Here is a 21,237-nt window from a genome sequence, read left to right on the forward strand (position 1 = left end):
AGATTTTTTTCTTGAAATCGTGATAACAGTATACAGTCGACTCCCGCTGCCACGCGATCTGACTTACGCGAAATGGCTATAACGCGATTAAGTAAGAAGTTTTCAGTAAAGAATTTTCGAGCTAGCGCGAATTCCTTGCCCGCAACATGACATTTTTCAGAAGGGAACCGTGATATGTAAGTTTTTTTCGTGAATGGACCTTCATTCCTTTAGCAACACTGAAAGCAGAAGTACCCACACCGTACTAGTCATTTATCTCTTATACAAATAACTACTTCTCATTTTCTATTATTTTTTTCCTTCTAAATGCGATTGTTAACGAAATATAACGACACCTAAGAGCGCTGTTTCATCCAAAGTTGGTGAAGATAGAAAGAAAAAGAGAACGTTTCTGACAATTAAAGAAAAGGTAAAGCTTCTCGAAAAGTTGAAGTGGAACCAAAAAAATACTTCAAAGCGTAGCACAACAATTAGGTATGACGGTATGAATGAATCTTCCATATGTACAGTTAAAAGTCAAGAAAAGGAAATCTACAAAAGGTCACCGAGTAATAGTATCCAAGCAAAATGCAAAAATTATGAAAATGGAAGCTGCTCGTTATTGTAAATTAAAGAAACCAGGAAGAGGGGAATTGCCATAGAATGAAACTTTATAAAAGAATCAACGAAGCAACTGTATTTCAAAATATATTAGAATAACAGTTTGATCATGCAGCATAATCATCATCATTTTCACATCTTTCAAGTTACAAATATCATTACTGAATCAACTATACAGTACAACTATAGGGCATTTGTTTTCCTTACTACATGCTGTACGTATGTACTGGTTTATTTTATGTCTTTCTTTCCCATTTATCACTGTTTTTGTCCATCATAGCAGTATTTTATATTGAATAAAACATTTTTTTTAATACAAATAAAAATTCAGTTCTTTATGTAAGAAACATTAATGCATAATTAAGAAAAGGTTTTTAACTGTTTAAGGTGGCGTTTACAAGTGTCTAAAATGATTGGTTATGTTTATAAAGTTTTTACGCATACCCTTTTCTACAATGCGAAATTTCGACTTACGCGAGGCGTCTTGGAACGCATCCTTCGCGTAAGTGGGACTTGACCGTACTAATTACTTCAAGGCAATGAGTAAAGGCAAGAGAACAAAGTCATTAATGACGGCTTTCTCTTTGCCTGTAGGGTTGTTTATTTTGTGTAGCTTGGAATTTGTGGAAGGAAAATTCAAGCAAGGTAAAATAAACAACTTTACAGACACAGAAGCAATCTTAGGAAGCTCATCCTAAGATTGAATAATTTGACCTTGAGGAAAAAAGATGCACAAATATGAGGCACTGTATAACCGCACCTCATTAGTTTTACTTTTTTAAAACAAATACTTGGCGGAACATTCATAGGGAATCAAAGTATTTCATTTTGCAAGGAAAAAAATTTTTTTTTTCTTCATTTGATCAATTTTCTCCGAATTTTTGTTATGTTTTCAAAATTCCCTGATTTTTCCCTGAGTGATAAAGTTCCCTGACTTTTCCCTGATTTGTCGCCACCCTGCAATAATGAGGGCACTCAGCGTGTACAAATTGCACTCTTTTACCAGTCATGGAAGCTGAAGAAATTCAGAAAATAATTGGTAACCATTTTGTTTAAATTAAAGAAAAAACACATTAGTCCTGTATTAATGACAATTTTAAGTAATGTAAATTGCACATCAGTTGTTTGCTTGGGGATATTTGAATGCAGCTTTACTCTAAATGAAAATTTTAAAAAATAATTTCAAAATTTCTTACTGATTCCAAAAATTTAAATTGGTTCAAATCAATTTAACTATAATAACCTAATTTTCTGATAGTTTTGAACCTATTTAATTTTGAAGTGATTTAATAAATTAAATGTTTATTTATCATTGAATATATATAAATCGGTTATAAGGTCAACCCGCTTATAAGGTCAGTTTCTTGAAGTGCCGAGGGATGATTTTATATTGAGGTCCCACTGTACATGAATATTATTTGTTTTACTGCTTTTGAAGATGAGAAAATTGCATAAAATAAAATTTTTCAAGTGATAACACGAGAGGTTGTTCCAAGTTTCATTATTGGGGTCTCTATTTTATGAAAAAATAAATATGTTAGAGAGAAAAAAAAAACCCTTTTTCCCAGGAATTCGTAAAATCATAATTTTTCAAGTAACATTTATTTTTAGAAAGTTGATATTTCAAGTGATAAATAATACTTCCTTATACTTGAATTTTTCACAATTATAAGCTTAAGTTTAAAATTCGTGGAATAAAGTGCCAATATGCACATAAAAATATCCGATTTGTGCAAATAGACTGAGGATAAGACAGTTTTGAAAGCAAATATTCTATTTTTGAAACATAAAAGATTTTAATAAGAAAGTGCTTGATGTTTAAAAAAAAATATGCAACTACCATTGAATTTATTAAGAACTAAAATTAACAACAAATAAATTAAATAAATAAATTAAGAAATTATAGAATTAGTCATCCTAAGTCTGAATATTTCAAAATTAGCTTAAATCATTTTAAAGGATTAAAATATTAGCAGGATGCAAAAAGACAAATTTTAAACATTGTCATTTGGAGAAGTTTTTCTTTGGTGCTAAATAATTACAGTAACTCCTTATAATATCGAACTTGTTGGCAGACAACAAAAAAGTGCGATATATCCGAGAACTCAATGTAACTGAAGTCACAAAAAGTAGCAATTCAATTAATGAACAAATTAATGACACCTGCACCTACAAAGAATAAAAAAAAGAAAAGTTTTGGTCACATTAAGACTATTTTCTTACAAGAAAAAAAGCAAAAGCAAATTAGTTTGCTAATCATTTCCTTAACACAAAGCAAATAGCTGTAAATATTTCTATTTTTTTTGATGGAACACAAATCGAAAGTTGCAGCTGAAACTACAATGAATTCAGATGTACAGAAAATATACCAACTTTGTTAATTTATTTAAGGGGTCTAATTACCTTTAATCTTCAAAATTTTCGATTTTCAGGAAAAAATATATATCATGCCTAATTTAATTCTGAACAATTTGATACCTTATTTATTACCATACACAAAAACCTTTTCAAGTTTTCATAAAAAGGCATCAACTTTCCCCATACAGAAGTATGTTAATTAGCTGTTTAAGGCTCTTTTTCTCAGGTGCTGGTTTCTTGTTTTGCGTGCGTGATATCTCAAAAAGTTTCTTATATATTTCCGTAAAACTTTTTATGCATGTTTGTCTAGTTTAATTTTATGATCTAAACCTAAATTTTAACTTAAAATAAAAAATTTTTATAAATATTTTTGCCCAAAAGTTTGGAAAATTTTGATTTTAAATTATAAAATTTCAAATAAATAAATTAAAAAAATAATAATAAATTTAGGTTCAGATCACAAAAATAAACCAGACAAAGATGCATTAAACGTTTTACAGAAATATATAAGAAACCTTCTGACATATTACACACGTGCAAAATGAGAAACCAGCACCTGAGAAAAAGTGGTTTAAACAACTGCTGTTAACATAAATATCTATGGGGAAATATACGGCATTTGTACAATAACTTGAAAAGTTTTTTGCGTATGGTAATAAATAAGGTATCAAATTGTTCAGAATTAAATTATGCATAACATATATTTTTTCCAGAAATTCGAAAATTTTGAAGGTTAAAGGTCCTTAGAACCCTTAAGAAAGAGAGAACATATTCTTTCTGAAGAACACATTCTTTTCTCTCTGAATTATTTTAAATATTCTTTTTCGGGGTGCAAAGGAAAAGCATGATGTATCTGAATGAGCGATATAACTGAGTGCAATGTAACGAGGGATTACTGCAAAATATTAATAAGATCAGTAATTAACTCGCACAATATGATTAGTGCAAAAGTATAGTCTACACATCTGAAACAGACACGTGCGGGGCAAAATGACCGTTTTTCGTGGAATGGCCCTAAATCATAATTTTATTAATGACAAAAATCTCAATTTCCCCAAAATTTTTAATTCAGCATCAGAATGACTGGGGAAAGAAAGATACAAGCAAGGATTATATTTAGAACATCTGAAAGTGTTATATAAGATGAAACATTTTGTTATTTAGTTGCAAAAATAAAAATTAATTTGAAAATTTTTTTAAAGTAATTACTGAGCAAAATTTTTACCACGAACAAATGTCTCAGGTGATAATTGGGTAAACTTTCATCAAAGAAAATCATCAGAATGGTGCATAATTCATCACAGACATTTGAAAATAAATGAAATCTCTTACAGAAAAATTAATTACTGAAATATTGCAAAGTATCTCAGTCAACACATGGGTAAGGTTTTCTCCAGAAAATTCAGAATGGTGCATGAATCATCATAGATGAATTTAAAACTTGAAAAGTAAATACAGTTACATACCATTTTGTGAAAAAGCAAAATATTTTTATGAATTTTCTATATTTTTGTAAAAAAGAAATGATTGTGAATTTCCTTTTCTTTTCTGGGAAAAAGTTTTCAGGTAAAAATTTGAATGTATGTTAGTTAAAATTTTAAATGTATATCATGTTTTTTTTTTTTCTCAGAAAAATCTCGGATATGATACTTTTTGAGCATTTTTTCCTCCTGAAAATCCCGACTTTTCAGTACCAAATTCGATCACAGTTGAAATCCACGAATTCCCATGACTTTCAAGAACACCCAGTAAAAAAGATTTGTTTGAGAAGTATTTGGTCATTAAAGCAAAATAAACCAGCTGAAATATTAGTGACTAATCCAAGCTAGGTTTAAAATAAAACAGACCTAAAAAACTTAGAGGCTACCACTGTCACCAAGTTTTAAAGTACAAAAAAGTGAGGGGGGGTGGAGGTTAGTTTTTAGAACCTTGCACTTGTTATCAAAAACATGATTTTTGGAAAATTTACGTTAAAATGGGTTTTTGAATTATTTCTAAATAAATAAATGAGAGTCAGCAGGAAATTGCATTTTAGATGTATACTTTTTTAAAGTTCTTAGCAAAGCCTCCAAAACAATGAGGATCAAATGTGATTGTGCAGATTCACTTTTCAAGAAACTAATTTAAAAGGAAAAAAACATGATTTATGACACACTTTATGTTATTTTCAATAGTTTGCTTTGAGATAAGCACCAAAAATTCTGTTTAGGGAAATTTAGGCAATTAATAGTCTTATTCAGTAAGTTACTGCCCAATAGCCAGGGCTAAGGCAGATTACGTGAAATACACCGCCAGCTCAGTCATTTCCAGCCCTGGCTCCCTTAAGAGGTTTTCCATCTCCAGCTCAGTCACTTTCCTATACCGGGCTGATGAGTGCTAATAAGCAAGAAACTGTAGTCCTTGGTTGGAAATGACTGAGCTGGCGGTGTATTTCACGAATAGTCTTGTCTACTTCAATCTTGAGAATGAACAAACATCACGACTACGCGAAAAAGTTAAGATTTTTGAATTGATGCATAAAAGTAGAGTAAAATCCCTCTATTACAGACAGTAACGGGACAAATTTTTTTTTGTCTGCAATAGAGAGGTGTCTGCAGGACAGGGGTTTAAGAATGTTATTTGCATTGGAACTGGGAAATTAAAAATTGTCCGCATAAGAGGTGTGTCTGTTAGGAGGGGTTTTACTGTAATTGTAAATAATTAAAAATCCATAAAAAAACTGCATTTCAGATGAAATAGTCATTTTTCAGCACATTGGCATCCAAAACAATGAAGATAAAATAATATTCTGTAGGTAAAATTTTAAAGATAAAAATTTGGATTTTTCAAGAATATAAGTGTTATCCAAAAAAAAAGAAAAAGAAATTTCGGCACATTTTGCGGTATTTTCAATAGTTGGCCTCTATTTCCATCGTCTATTGTCTAAGGCTTGTCTATTTCCATCTTGGGAATGATCAAAAATGGCGACTATACTGATCTAGATTTTAACTAGTAGCACTAAAATAATTAAAAAATAAACAATCCTCATAAAACAATAATTTAGTGGAAATGTTATAGTTTTTAGCACAATAAGGGTTTAAAGCAATGAGGATAAGATAAAATTTTAAACATGAAGTGCTTCATTTCTCATGAAAACATTAAAATAATTGAAAAAAAAAAAAAAAAAGAATTTACAGCACATTTTGTGTTATTTTCATTAGTTTGCAGTAAATAAATATCAAATTGTGCTTTGTTCTTATAAATTTAGGCACTTAAGCATCTTGTCTGATTCCATCCAGTGAATGACTAAATATGGCGACTATGCTTCACGTGTAGCTGCTGGTCTGGTAGCTGTTTGGTTGAAAAAAAAAAAAAAAGATTGTTTGAGATTGACCCTATTATGTTTGTATATTTATTTTATGATGTGAAATTTTGTGAATGAGCTGCTTTTGAGATGTTGAATTTTGTGAATGGGGTCGCTTTTACGATGCCGAATTTTTTGAAGGGGCCACAAAGAGTACCCAATTTGGGTCTAGATTGACCCTAAAGTATGCATGTTTTTCCCCCCGACTTCCTCGATTCCTTAAGAATCGGGAACAGCTTTGTGTATTCTTTTTTGAAAATTTGGCTGTGCGATCTCTTCGGTGGCATTATTATAACAATAAACGTTTAGTTGACATGCAAACTGCAGCACCTACATTCTTCACAATCAAAGCCAAAATAATCGAAGTTGAGCTAACTTTCCCGCAAGCAGTAATAATTGCAGCCATTGCCAAACACAAAGTTCCGTAAAAAAGAAAAAAAATTAAAAGAAAAAAAGAAAAATCACGCATGTGGAGACTTGAAACGGTAGTTAGTCGGCACGTCCTTCCTAGAATGACGTAGTCAAAACCTGCACAACGCATGCGCCCATCAGGATCACCTAAGTTCAGCGACGCTGAGCTCGAAAACATAGTTTTGGGGACTTGCACAGGAGCTTCATGTGCGCAGAATTGAACTGCGAAGGCGAGCTAAAGTCAAATGCTGCTCTGCTCAGGAAGAAACACGGAAGGAAAGATAAAATGGCGTCAACGCGTGCCTCGTGGGGAGGGGGGGGGATTAAAAAAAAAAAAAGGAAGCGGAAATAAAAATATAGGACTTATAGGAAAATAGGAACTTTTTCAGAAATATAAGAAAATATAGGAACGCTGTGATGCCTGTATCTCTTAGAACAAATGCCTGAGACAATAATTAGTTCACTATCAACAAAGAAAAATGCAACATCAGAATGGTACATGATTCATCACTGACATTTGAAAAAAAATTAATTCTCTTATAGAAAAATTAGATACTGAAACAATGCAATGCATCTTAGTCAACATATGGGAAAGACCAATTAAGAATGGTGCATGAATCATCAATTATGGACTTAGAAATGAAATGAAAGAAAAATTAAGGTGCTAGTAATTGAAAACTGTCTTGAGCAAAATTTCATAATTGAGAACAATTTAAGTTGAGAAAAAGGCTATGTCAGCAAGGCAGAAACTAGAGGCTCGGCTCGGAAATGGAGTAGTATGAATTTCATATGGTGAGATGTTCTGGTGGCCATACTGATAAGGGGTCCGCTTGACTCTCCTCCACCCTTAAAAGTGAGAGTCGGCAACTCTCCTGCATGGGTGCAAGTTTGGTGATGTGTTCAAGACGGAAAATATTTTCAGCCCCCCGCCTCAAGCATGCGTGCTTAAGGAAAAATTTATGTGTGTAAATGTTGTAGATTTTAACAATGCCAGTTTTGGAATCTGATTTCAGTTTTAAGCTTTTGACTTTTCTAACAACACAAACTTAGTTTAGATTGTAATATTTAAGCGTTTTGATATTGTAATTCCAAAAACCTAAAAGCCGCCAATAACGGCTTGGGGGTTTCTCTCCAGAATTTTTTTCAAATTGAAGTCCAAAAAATGCAATAGTAGGCCATTTCGATAAAGTTCAGGGAAAGGAGGAGTTCAGGGACTCTCTAACATCATTTTTTTCAAACTGATCGCCTCAAAATCACAATATTAGGCGACTTTCAAAAGTATTAGGGGGGGGGGGCGCTCTGGACTCTCCTCGAAATTGAAGCTTTAAAAACGAAATTGTACTCCATCTTTCATAACGTTTATACGCTTTTTGAATGCATTATCGAAGGGATGGAGTTCAGGAACTCTCCTTCGGCAATATTTCGAAATTGAAGTTCCAAAAGCGTAATTTTAGACGATGTTGGATAGGGCTAAATGTGTTCGGGGCTCCCCGCCGTTAGTGTTTTGCCAATCGCAAACATTTTTACTGCAGCAATAAAATCGCTTGGGACATAAGATTTTTCATTTTGCAACATAAATTAATTCTGATCGGAAAGTCTACCCAAGTTAGTGCCAATTTAACCAGAAAAGAAGGAAAGGTGGGGAAGGGTATGGGCGACTAATGATAATAAACTGGCACCATTCCCCCATAGTCTTCATTTGGAAATAAATTATTTCGTAAGATAGCAGGTGGTGAAATTAGCCATAAAAAAAAACCACTTCAGTGAAGTAGATACATTTTTTAAACGAGGTATACTTTCCAATATTTATTAATTAAAAAAAAAATCAATAGGGGAACTGAATCCTCACCCCAGGGAGGGCCGCCGACTCACATCCCTCTTAAATCACTCAAATATAGCCTAAAGTGGCATTTTAAATATTTCAGCTTCGAAAAATTTTCGGAAGAGAACTCCCGAACCCCTTCTTCTGAATTTACCACAAATATCCTAAATTTGAGTTTTAAGAGGATTCAGTTTCTAATACTTTTTTTTTTCTAGGAACAGTACCCCCCCTTACCTATATACATGACTTATGACCGCCTAAAAGTTTTAATATTTTAATTTCGGAAACTTTTTGAAAGAAGCTTCCAACTCCCTTCCTCCTTAAGTTATCTAAAGATATCCCAAAACAGAGTTCTTAAAATTTCAGAAACAGAAATATTTCGGGCTGGGCAGCGGAATCCCCCCCCTCTCTTTGTGTTTATTAAAGCAGTATAAGTTTGTGTTTAAGATTTATTTTTCTATTGAAAGGGCAACTCCCCTCCCTACATCACCAAAGACAACCCGAAGTTTTAATACTTCAATTTCGAAAATGTTCCGAGAAAGACCCCCGAATTCCCTAACTCTTAACTCACTCAAAAATAGCCAAATTAACAGTTTAATACTTCAGCATGGAGAAATTTTCAGGGAAGAACCCCCCCCCCCCGAACTTCTTCCCTTAAGTTCACTAAATTTGACTTAAGTATAGCCTCAAACAGTTTTTAATACATCAGCTACAAAACATTTTCCGTTTAGAACACCAAAACCATCTCAGCAATCCACAAAGATTGCCTAAATTAGTGTTTTTAAGACTCCAATTTCCGATTTTTTTTAAAAACCTCCCCACACCATTAAAGACAGCCTCAACATTTTTGACTTTTAAATTTTTAAGAGTTTGCAGTGGGAAAATCCCGAACCACTCCTAGCTTCAAAAACGATTTTCAATTCAGTTTTTCGATATTTTATTCTGGATCCCTTGAATAGCCACCCCCTCCCTCGTTTTAGATTGTCCAAAAATACAAACGTTTTAAGACCTCAGTATCGTGGGCTAATTTGCGGACTCACTCTCTTTGCAAGAGCAGAGTTTTTTCGCAAATTCGTGTTGCCGCCATTTTTTTCGTTTCCTTTTCTTTCTCTCGCCCCCCCCCCCTCCCCTCATATTTCCATTCTAGCGAGTGTTAGATTGGAAGACATTAGAATTTAGTGATTCCTCAAGTCCAAGAATATTTTAGCAGAAACATGTTGAAAATGCAGGAACAGTTGCCCATCGGTGTTTCAAAACAAGCTTGAAAATTTCTCCCGAGTCTTTCAAAATTCCCATTTTCACTAAAATCTTTAAAGTCCCTGGTAGTTCCCGTTTTGCCTGGTGTGTGGACGCCCTATGTTGTGGCGTAAACATTTCACCCTTCAGCAATCACTCTCAATCGGGGGTTTAGATTCAACTCTAAAACATTTTTGAAAAAAAAAACGAAAGGATGATCGAAAATGAAAAGAGAAAAGGCTAAATTTTCAAATAGAAATGATTAATTAGATAAATCAGGGAGAAAACTAAGCAACTTCGCGGTCTGCAATGCAGTGAGTTGGAAATAATGGAGCGAGTCTAAAAGCCACTCCTTCCAAAAGCACGTTGCAAACAAAACAAGCCCATGGTTGAAAATCGAGAGCGTGTCAATGTACATTCGTAGTTATGGAACGGTTCAGTAATTAAAGCATATTTTTTAAATACTCAATTTTTCTTTTTTAAGTAAAAACTGAAGGAAAGTCATCGAATTTCTTTCCGTCCCGACCTCCGTCTCGGAAATTTTTTCCAGGACGGAAATCCGTCCTGAGACGGAAGGTCTTGCACCCATGCTCTCCTGTAGGGAGGGCAGTTGCTATCATTGCCTATCCTCAAGACCATGGTCAGTCCTGGTTTTTAAAATTTCCTGGGCATAGTTTTCTTTTGCTTAAAAAGAAATGCAAAAAAAAAGAAAGAAAAAAGTAAGCTTCCTGCAGGCTGGGAAAATTTACACGTGGGCCGTAGGTTGGAAACTTGTATTAAGACATTGTATGTCGTCAAAATTAAATTGAAAGCAGAATAATTTCATGAGTTACCTTTCTTCATCCATTTCAAGACTAGACTCACTCTCGGATAAATGGCGACATAAAGCCTCTCTCCGCTCAACTTCCATTTGCAATTTTTTTTGAAGTCTCACATTTTCTTCTCTACCACATCTTTCTTCCATTGCAAACTGAGCCATCTTCTCAGAATCTACAGTAATATTAAAAATATTACAAAAATCAGGCAAAAACAAAAGGTGGCTTCTATGGGTTTGACAAATACAGCAAAATTGTGTAGCACTATTAACTGATATCCCAATGAACACATTAAAAATAAAATTTGGTGAAAATGTATGAAATCCTATATTTTGGCGATTTGAAAGCTTAAACAAATTTTAGATACACTTACAGGACTGCCACTGAGCTATGATCCCAAAATAGTCGCCAAATGTGGAAAAGAATATCTAAAATAGTCTCACTTTTTTAAAAATTAGTATTAATATTGAATCATGTTACATATACTTTGATGAATAGACATACCTCAAATGCATGGGCTATATATTATGGTTATAAGCGGGATCACCTGGATAAGCGGAGCTTTGTCCAGTTACACAGAAATGCTGTTATTTCATACCAATCTTATTTCAGCGATAAAAATGTGAAAGTTGTGCATATATTAGAGATATTTATAAAACAATGAAAGCACTACATTAATTATTTTTTTAAAATGTCTCAAAGCATTAAAAAAAAAAGTTTTTTTTTTTTTTCAAGTACTAATCAGCCACATTTCTGTCTAAAATGAAGTTACTTATCCCTACTGTTCTGAAAACCCCTTAAACAAAGCAAAGTTTTTGACAATTTTCAGTTATAGTATGATGGATAGCCTAGTAGTCAGTTAAGATAAACCATCTGTTGTCTACCATATGTCAACTGCATTTAACAGGGTTCATACTCTATTTGGATGAAAAAATTCCATGACTTTTCCAAGACTTTTTCATGACTTCAATAAAAATTTTCATGACCTTGTTACAGCATTATTTAATATCTAACAGGAATAGCACTATTTAATATCTAACTTTTGCCAATTTTTAGAAATAAGCATTAGCAAAAACTTCTACATGACTGTCACTACTTCATTGAAGCACTTACTCGTAATGGGAAAAAAAATATCAGTGTACACTTAAAAAACTAAACTATTTTTATTTGTCTTCATCATATAAGTTTATGCGTTTTAGCGTAAATGTCTAATTTTTTTTTTATAAACAAGCAGAATGATAACCAATGGGACAAAGGTTAATGAGTCATCACTAAGTTTCAATAAATTTGCTTCAAAAGTTGTTTTTTAGTGTCAACAATGGCATTTAATCATCCACATAACTTCACAATATTTTCATTTTTTAAAGTAAAGCCACATAGTTTAGTTTTTTGTTTCTAAACCAGGTAATTATATAAAAACCCATTCAGTAGTGAATAAATCTTCCGATTCAAAAGTACTTGTTTTGCTTACTTATTTGCACATTTTCAAATGCATATAAATTAACAACACATAATGTGTGATTCCCGACATTGAACGCAGCAGTGGGCCGCATGGATTAGTTTCGCGGGCTGTATGTTGGGCACTACTGTTTTAGAGTATTAGAATTCCCCTTTTTCTGTATTTTATCACCTGACTAAAGATCTTTGTTTTCTAAAACCTTCAACAAATTAAAATAAACTCTTAAATTTTATACTAAAATTATTACGAGTGATGGAAACCAACTCGGATGCAAATGAATTGCGTTTTTAGAGTGGGCGTGCCAAACCAAGAACTTGCAAGTTTGCTACTACAGAATGTAAAACATAAAAAGTGTTGAAAATAATAATTAATTCAAAATGAGTGATGCCCAAGCAGTAAAATCACATTGCTAAAAAAAAGCGAGTGGTTGCGACAGGAGTGGATGCAATGAGATTTCAAAATTCAGATCTGATTTTTGGATCTTTCAATTTTTGACTTTTAATAACTTTTATGTGCTATACTATTGAATCACATAAGATTTCTAATGCTCTTTTAATTACTGTTACTTTCTCTTTGTCAAGGACATTTTTCCATGACTTGAAATAAATTTCCATGACTTTGAATGAAAATTTCAATTTTCCATGACTTTTCCAGGCCTGAAATTGGCTTTTTTTTTTTCCATGACTTTCCAGGATTTCCATGACCCGTATGAACCCTGATTTAATCACTTTCCTGTTTCAAAACATTGCTAACACACTTTAGTTATTTTAAAAGGAATGTACAAAAGCTTTGAAATTAAAAAACAGTTATTAAATTCACAATCACACATGTATATAAAGCGATCAATAGCTTTTATTACGTACATTAAAGTTAACACGATGAAGTCTTGATTACATTTACAGTATAGTGAAACTTCTATGAGTGACCACCTCCATTAACGACCACTTTTCTGAGGCACCGAATTTCCCCCGTATATGACTAATGTTAAAATACCTCTCGGAAAGACCATTGAAACCTCTCACAAGGACCGGCAAATCGTAAACCCTCAGCATTGAAAAATACCGGAATTTTTGTTAGAGAAAACTCAAAAAGAGAGAGACAACAGAAGAAAAGCAATAGAAAATAAAGTTCATATGGAAACAGAACAGTTTTCTCCTATTAACAAAGATGGAGGAAACCAGAATAATGGATTAAAATCCATTTTCCAGTGGGTCCAAACGTGTTCCTTTCTTGCTCTCTCTGCTTGAAACCTCATTAAAGTCATAAAAAGGAGGGCGTTTTTTTTCGGACCCTAGGGAGGCTAAGGTGGCACATGCAAATCTCAAGGAAAGTCAAGTGTGCACCTTTCATTGAGGGAAGTTGATAAGAATAGGACTTGTTGAAAGGTTGTTTCTTGGAATTTCTTGGTTGCTTACGGGAGAGGGGAGTTAGAAGGGAGCATTCCTACTTCATCAGAGTGGAAAAAATCTATTTTTAGTGCTTTTGAAAGCTCAAGAGTTGGTTTCAGTGAATTTGAATTCTGCTTTTCATCACCATCCATACGTCGCAGTCAGAATTTCGAAAAACCGAGCAATCTCACACTCGAGAAATGTGCAGAAGTTTTGAACTTACACAAGAAAAGAAAATCAGAAAGGAAATTAAAGGAAATTAGCAGTAAAAAAAAAAGCTGTCAGCACAACAAACTCTAACAGAAATAGATAATCTTATCTTGCATTAATAATAAGGACACATTATTAATTTATTTTTGCAGCGGAAAACTAAACTAGAAATGAAAGTTGTTTTAGGAAAAACGAAGAATCTGAAGCAGGCGAATTTTAAAGCTATTAGTTTTGAAGTAGAAAAATCATGAAAAAAGTATATTTTTCAGTTAAAATTTAAAAAAAGTTTCTTTATTTAAATACATTCTTATCATAATGTTCTTGATAAATACACTGCAGGAAGAAGGTAAATAACAACTATGGTACTATATTTGCATGTTCGAAAATGACCTCCAAGAGCGACCAACCTCCATTAACGACCACTTTTTTCAGGAACGGAGAGTGGTCGCTCCAGAGAAGTTTCACTGTACATTGAAAAAAAAAAGAATGAATGGCGTATGTTCATTAAATAACGCAAGGCTAATATTAGCACCCATATAATTGTAATTCATGGACATGCAAATGGAAAAAAAAAGTCATTCCTCGAAAACTTTTTATTATTCATAGAGTTTAAATGTGCACTTACAAATGAGAAACAAGTCGGATATCATAGTAAGTGTTGATAATATACTGTAGTATTTTGTCTGATTTTTTTTGTTACAATTATTTTAAATACTGTACAGAAATATTTCTAATATAAAATATCATAATGTAGAATGGTAGATAAATATTGATACTCGAGAGAGCAATGCTGCCCTCCCCCCTGCCAATTACTAGAAAAACAATCCAGAATGATATTCTCAATATAGAAGAGGAAAACACTCAACTTTAAGTTTAAATGATGCAGTTTGTGCCATCTCTAAATATTAAAATTTCGTTTTAACAATTTTTTTTTGCGAAATTTTTTGATTTTTCACAAAAATAATTCATTTTTCACAAAAAACGGACCCTGTGAAAAATCCTGGACAGACCCCTGTATACTTATATTATAAAAAAAGAGGGCGGATTTTTGTGTGTTTATATGTTCGAGGTAATCTCCAGAATCACTGCACCTATTTGAAAAATTCTTTCACTGTATGAAAGGTGCCTTCTCACTGAGTAACATAGGCTATAATTCGAAAAAAATCCCATAAATAGTTCTTTTTTTATTCCAATTTAGGCCCAAATTTCACGTAAATTGCTTATTGTTGGCGATTAAAGGGGTGAAAAATTACTTGCACATATTAGTATTATATATCGTTGAAAAGGGTAGAATTTTCTGCGTTCTAAGCAATTTGTTTCGATGCTCTAACTTCTTTACGACAGGAGTAGCTTGAACTTTTTTAGGCATATCTGAAATTTAGGCACTACTTTCTTCATTAAATCTATCAATAAAAAGTGAAAGAATTGTCCCACAGTCTTCTTTTTGACACCATTGGAAAAAACGACATTTTTTACTCCAGATCTCTCTCGACCTATGGTCGAAAAAATTAGCTTCTATCTTCAAAGGAAAAAAGTTACAAGCGTTTTAAATCAAAATCGAAATATGTCATTTTGATTTAAGTTGTCAATCATTTTTTTTTTCACGTTCCCACGATCACGCTTTTTGAATCCATTGTTTATTTCCTTATTTTGCATTAATTTTCTCAAACTTATTTCATTTCATGTTTCCATGGTTATGCTTGTAAAATCCATCTTTCGTATTTTAAATTCTTAAAAGTATTTTAATATCTGTCATCATTGTTTGGAAGGGGGGGGGGGATTGGGGGGGGGTTTCATGGTGTTTTTTTTCCCCTTTTATTTAAGCCTGATTGTTGAATATATGTCACTTGACAATTTTTATTCTCAAGGTAGACCGGGCAAAGCCGGGTAACGCAGCTACATAAAGATTTGAAAGCTACTGTTAATTTGATTTTATACCTTTTTGTTTGTTTAGCGAAACATTATTGGCAAAGAAAAAGCATCCGCTTCACTCGAAAAAGAGCTGGATTTCGGTAGCGTGGTCACTTGGCGCATTAGGAGCTGAACAGTTCAGTCTAGGATTATTGTTTTAAGGCAACCGTTAATGTAATTCATTGTTTTGGCAATTTGTTTTGGAAGAAAAGAAACTTTTGATTTGTTTTTATCCGAGTGAAATGTACGACATTTTGTTCTTTTTTTCTGACGACGATTTTCGAATGTTCCACCTGATTTCATTTTTTTTTCGTTAGACAGATTGATTATGATAGCGTGGTTGCTGGGCAAGTTTCGCGATGAACAATAGAGTTGCGGAATTATTTTTACACATGAAAGATATTATTTCATGCCTTTTTTTTGTTGTTGTTTATTTGGCGAAATATTTTAAATTGCAGTAAAAACTGCTTCATTCGCTAAACAGAGTTTCAAAGCAGCTGTAAATCTAATTTAATAAATTGACGAAAAGTTTTAAATTCCAAAGAAACTTCAATAGTTTTTTTTTTTTTTGAAAAGGTGTGTTCGCATTTTATACAAAGAAAAATGATCATTTCATATTAGACGGGGAGGGGGCGTCAATTTTTTTTATTCAATGGACTTCCATTACATTTTTAGCACGGGCATTGTTGTGCGGGTACTGCTAGTAAAGAGATAAGTTTTAACTTTTGTTTCTTTTTTGTTTTTGTTCTTCTTGTAACTTTTCTGCACCCTCATTCTTTTTGCTTTGCTAATTTCGGATTAATCACTTTTCTCAATAGCTGATTTTAGCCATTGGTTTGCTAATTCTAAAAGAGAATCTGGAGACTTGACTGGGTTTCTTATCTGTGCAATCACTTCTGCCTTGTCTTCTTGATATTGTTAGGAGTTCAGTGCAACTTCAAACTTTCTTTAAATGATGACACAGTTCTTGAGAAAACACAGGAGATTTATTTACAACTATGCACAAGAAATATCGTTAACTGCTAAATTATCAATAGCAATTAGGCAAATATCAATTAACACCATAAACTCAACGGTCACGCACGTATTTACATCGAAATACGCAAAAACACAGCCAAAGGCAAATACATACTTTCCAGCCCACAGTTCAGACCAGTCTGACTTTGAAGACGCGGCATGGCTATTTATAAACCTCGGAAGAGCTCTCAAATATTCCACGAGATTTCCGAAGTTTCCTTGCATTTTCTTTTTATTCATTCACAAATCTTATCATTCCGAAATGAAAGGACCATATACTTCATTCAGATGTAAGGGTGTTGTATATTCATTACAAGAAACTATTTACAGCTTATGTTACTAAGACAATTTTAGATGAAAGATAATGGAATAAACGCCAAATTTGGCCAGATTACAACAAATTAATCATACAAATAATTGTTATTTACAGAACTTGTAACAATATCATTTTCCATTTTATTTATTCCCCTCTCTGCTGTTTTTTTTTTTTTTTTTTTGTCATCTTTTAAATTTTTTGTTTTCCTTTAAAGTCTCTTCTATCAACTTTCTTAGTTCCTCCAGATAATTTTCATATGACTTGTGTGCCCACACCATTTTTTTTAAATAGTTCCTTTGTTATTTTTACCTGTTGGTATTTTGCATAACGGCCCCAGTCTCTTATAATTAATCTTCATTAAGCATCTGTTCAGACATTTTAGACTAAAAATGAGCAGCCAGTTTTATTCTGTTTTAATTGCCAATGTCTCACAACCAAATAAAGTGATTGGTCTAATAAGGGTTTTATATTGTTTTATTTTTGTATTAACAGTGAGGAGTTCAGATTTTAATTGGCTCTTTAAACCTAAGAAGCATCTATTCATTATCAAAATTCTATAAAATTTGTTAGTTATTAAAACAAAACCAAAATAAGTTAATCTAAGGTAGCACAATGAAACTTACGCCTGATTGTCAAAAATATAAGACTTTATAAATGAATAACTTTATAAATGAATAGAAGATATTTACTCACGCTCTTGCTGAGCATTTAACAACTGTGTTTTTAGTTTTGCAACTTCGTTGCGTAGATGTTGAACATGCATTGTTAAATTAGCAGCAAGATCTCCATTATTAATATCTCTTGGAGATGGAGGCGCAGATACAGGTTGATCTAGCTTCTCCTGTAACATCCTAAAAAATAAATAAATAAAATAAATTTTCAAAATTAGAATTTTTAAATTTAAAAACTAACACTTAAGATGATAAAAAATACGATTTAGGCATAAGTCTAAAAATTAATGGACAAACCCATGAAGAGTAAAACATCAATGTAAAATAAATAAGCTTCTTTTGTAAATGATCCCCCTTTTTTTTGTCAGTTGATTTTTGTCAGTGATCTATGAGTAGCTTCAGTTTTAACAAAAAGTTTATTTGTTAAGATGGTTTACTGCAGGGTTTGGTTTTTTGCCGGCAAAAGGTATTTTTGCCGGGACAGCGGAGAAAACCAGGGCAAAAATGGAAAAAAAACGGTAAAAATGGAAAAAACCTAATTGCAAATAAAGTAGCATTATAGTGTTAATCAAGAAATAGTGACAATATAATATAAATAATGCACTTTAATATTTTAGTTATGTCTCTCCATGTTACTTCTAATTTATAAGGTGAAAAATAAATAAAAAACAAATGTTGGGATTGCAAAACTTAAGATTTTAAATGTTTGCTAAAACATAGAATGTTTACTTAAGCTTAGTAAATTAATAAAAAAAAATTGAATTCTAATTATATATATATATATATATATATATATATATATATACAGTCGACGCTCATTATAACGACCACACATTATAAAGACCGTCCCATTATAACGACCAGTGGTAGAAGTCCCAACTTTGTCTCTATAAACTCTATGTTAATTTGCTTTCGTTATAACGACCGTTCTGTATCGTCTAATCCAATACAGCGACCGAATCAGCGGACGCTATTTCTTGTGTTCTTTCCAATAAAACAAATTTGTAGCTTAAAATGACATTGATTATTGTTTACGGATATCTGCCTGAAGTTTTCAATGTCAAATCCAACTTTAAGAGGGGGTGGGAGGGGGGGATTACCATTCACCACAGCTAGCACAGAAAAAATAATGGGAAGAAAAATCGAGAAAATTCCAGATTCCTAAGAAAAGGGAGTTGACAGATGTATTGGTAGTTTGGTGTTTAAATCTAGTATTTTTAAAGATTTGGGGTTCTCGAGGGACTTTTAAATGTTTCTTTGGAAAGCAAGAGAAACACAATTTATTACCTATATCTGAAACAGAAAATAATGTTTTGCAAAAATCACGTCTGCTAAAAAGACAGACCTCTGTTTCTGGTTTTATCTTCAGAAATTGTTGTGGTAGTAGTAGTAGTAGCAGATCTGAAAGTGTGTAACATTTTCCTTCCTATATTTTCTACTTTAAAACTTGTTTAATATTCTGTCATAATATTTTGCACACTACTTTTCTAAAAATTCCTATGATAAAAAATATTTGGGCATTTACTTGGGCATGCATGATGACGGTGTACATTTTTTAAATTTATACCTCTTATAACGACCACTCGTTATAAAGACTTTTTCTCTGGGACGGAGATGGTCGTTATATCGAGCGTCGACTGTATATACATATATTTAATCACTTTTTTTGATTGCACTAAGAAAAAAGCTGATCAATATGTGCATTCTATATTCACTCTACTTTTTAGTGATACTAGCTCACTCTACAAAAAATAGCAAAGCCTTTTATCAAAATCTTTTCATGCTTTTACTTTTATATAAAAGGAAAAAAAAACTGTAAGTTGTTAACACAAAATCTATTTTTGCCACTGTGGCAAAAACCTATTTTTGTCGGGTGGTAAAAACCGTGGTTTTTTCCGCCTCCGGCAAAAACCTGCCAACCCTGGTTTACTGATATTAAAGTCATTCTTATATCTTAAAAAAAGTACATAATTTTTAAATATAGTGTTGCTCAAGTTATTAAAATATTAATGCAACTATTTTCGAGTATTGTCATAGGAAATGTTGGTACCAACCCAACCACATGAAAGCAGCAGACCTTCAGCGTCATATGTCCGATATCTAATATCTAACAAAATTTACATCTATTGCATCACTAATGTGAAGGAATTTAAATGCCAGGGTTTGTACTCAATTTCAGAAACAAAATGAAGGAGTTTTGGAGGAGTTTTGAAGGAATTAAATGAGATTTTGAAGGAGTACTAATGGAGCATCATTAAATGATGTCACACTTTTTTTCAATATATTTGACCATCTGCACCCTTTATTACAAAGTGTCACACTTCACCCCAAACTCCTCCTTTTGTCATGTCATATTTTTTACAAACATACTGTTACAATAACTGTGTGATGTCACTTTTTGTCACCCTCTCTCTTCCGCTTGTCACAATTTTATGAGCCCGTCTTCTCCTCAAAGCATGACATCACTTGGGGATGACTCTTTTTACAATATCATAACTGCAATTAACTAAACAATTATTTTCTTTTAACGCAATCATTTAATATAATACAGTGGCTCCCAAAAGTGTTCGTACACCTTGAAATTTTGTAGTAAAACCAAAATAATGCAAAACTGAATTCGAATATGAAGTCCAATTTTTTTTCACACCATTCCTATGCCATTGTGAATAAAACCCAGTAGTTTTTTTTGGAATATTGCCAGATTTTATTTTTGAAATTTGTCAAAAAACGAAGAGACAGAGAAAAAATACGCCACAAAAGTCATCGTACACTGAAATAGTTTCGAATAAATTCATAATTAAAATTATCATATGTGGTTTTTTTTTATTATTTTTGCATTGTAATGATACTGTAAAGTCATTTGACTTTATTTTTTTGTGTTTTTATTCCCTAATATTCTGCTTATTATTTTAAAATGGCAGGTATGCGTAAAAAACAACAAACACGATTCGAAATTCGGTTTTTTCCCTCACAGTAGCCGTAAATTGATTTGAAATGTCTCTAAATTGGTTAATTTATACCATTCTATAGTGAAGGGCTTGATAAAATGCTTTAAAGACAAGAATCGGATCGAAAACAAGGTAAGAAAAGGTCAACTGGCAAAGTTAACAAAGCGTGATCGGAGGTTTACAGTAAAAAAAAAATATGAAAAATACACATTTCAGAACTGAAAAAGTTTCTACAGAATTGAATGAAACATTTTACGTTTAATTTTTACCTAAAATTGTTCGAAAAGTTCTCGGATTAGCTAGATTAAATGGGACCTCTTCCCGCAGAAATTTTCTTGTTCGTGCGGAAAACAGTAAGATTACGCTTTCCGTCGTAAAATCAATGTTAAATAAGCTCAATACGTTTTGGAACAACGTCTTATTTATAGACGAAAATAAATTCAACATTTTGGGTTAAATTGTTATATAATTGTAAATGAAAGAAAAAAAAGAGGAATTTAATCTTAAGAACTTAGTTGGATCGGTTAATCAGAACGTTGAAGATGTTCTTGTGTGAGGGTGCATCTCGGCATCAGGACTTGGAAATTTGGAATTTTTTGATGAAATAATGAATTATGCTGTTCATTTAAATATTTTAAAAAGTAATTTAAAACTATTACCCCAAAATTTGGTAATCGGAAACAACTTTGTTTTTTATCAAGATAACGATAAGAAGCACACGTTCGCGTATGG

General features: G+C 32.5%; 1 protein-coding gene across 3 annotated transcripts in view; it reads right to left on the bottom strand.

Moving 5' to 3' along the window:
- The window catches only part of LOC129217824 (coiled-coil domain-containing protein 6-like), a 55,548-nt gene that overhangs the window by 19,098 nt on the left and 15,213 nt on the right, over window positions 1-21,237 (bottom strand). For all 3 annotated transcript variants that reach the window (XM_054852165.1, XM_054852166.1, XM_054852164.1), the window contains exons 4-5: window positions 17,580-17,737; window positions 10,604-10,760 (exon numbers count right to left, since the gene is read on the bottom strand). In XM_054852165.1, coding sequence (XP_054708140.1) covers window positions 10,604-10,760; window positions 17,580-17,737 — 315 coding nt within the window. The remainder of the gene's footprint in view (window positions 1-10,603; window positions 10,761-17,579; window positions 17,738-21,237) is intronic.

Source organism: Uloborus diversus, chromosome 2 (assembly GCF_026930045.1).
Source record: "Uloborus diversus isolate 005 chromosome 2, Udiv.v.3.1, whole genome shotgun sequence".
Classification (NCBI taxonomy): Eukaryota; Metazoa; Arthropoda; class Arachnida; order Araneae; family Uloboridae; genus Uloborus; species Uloborus diversus.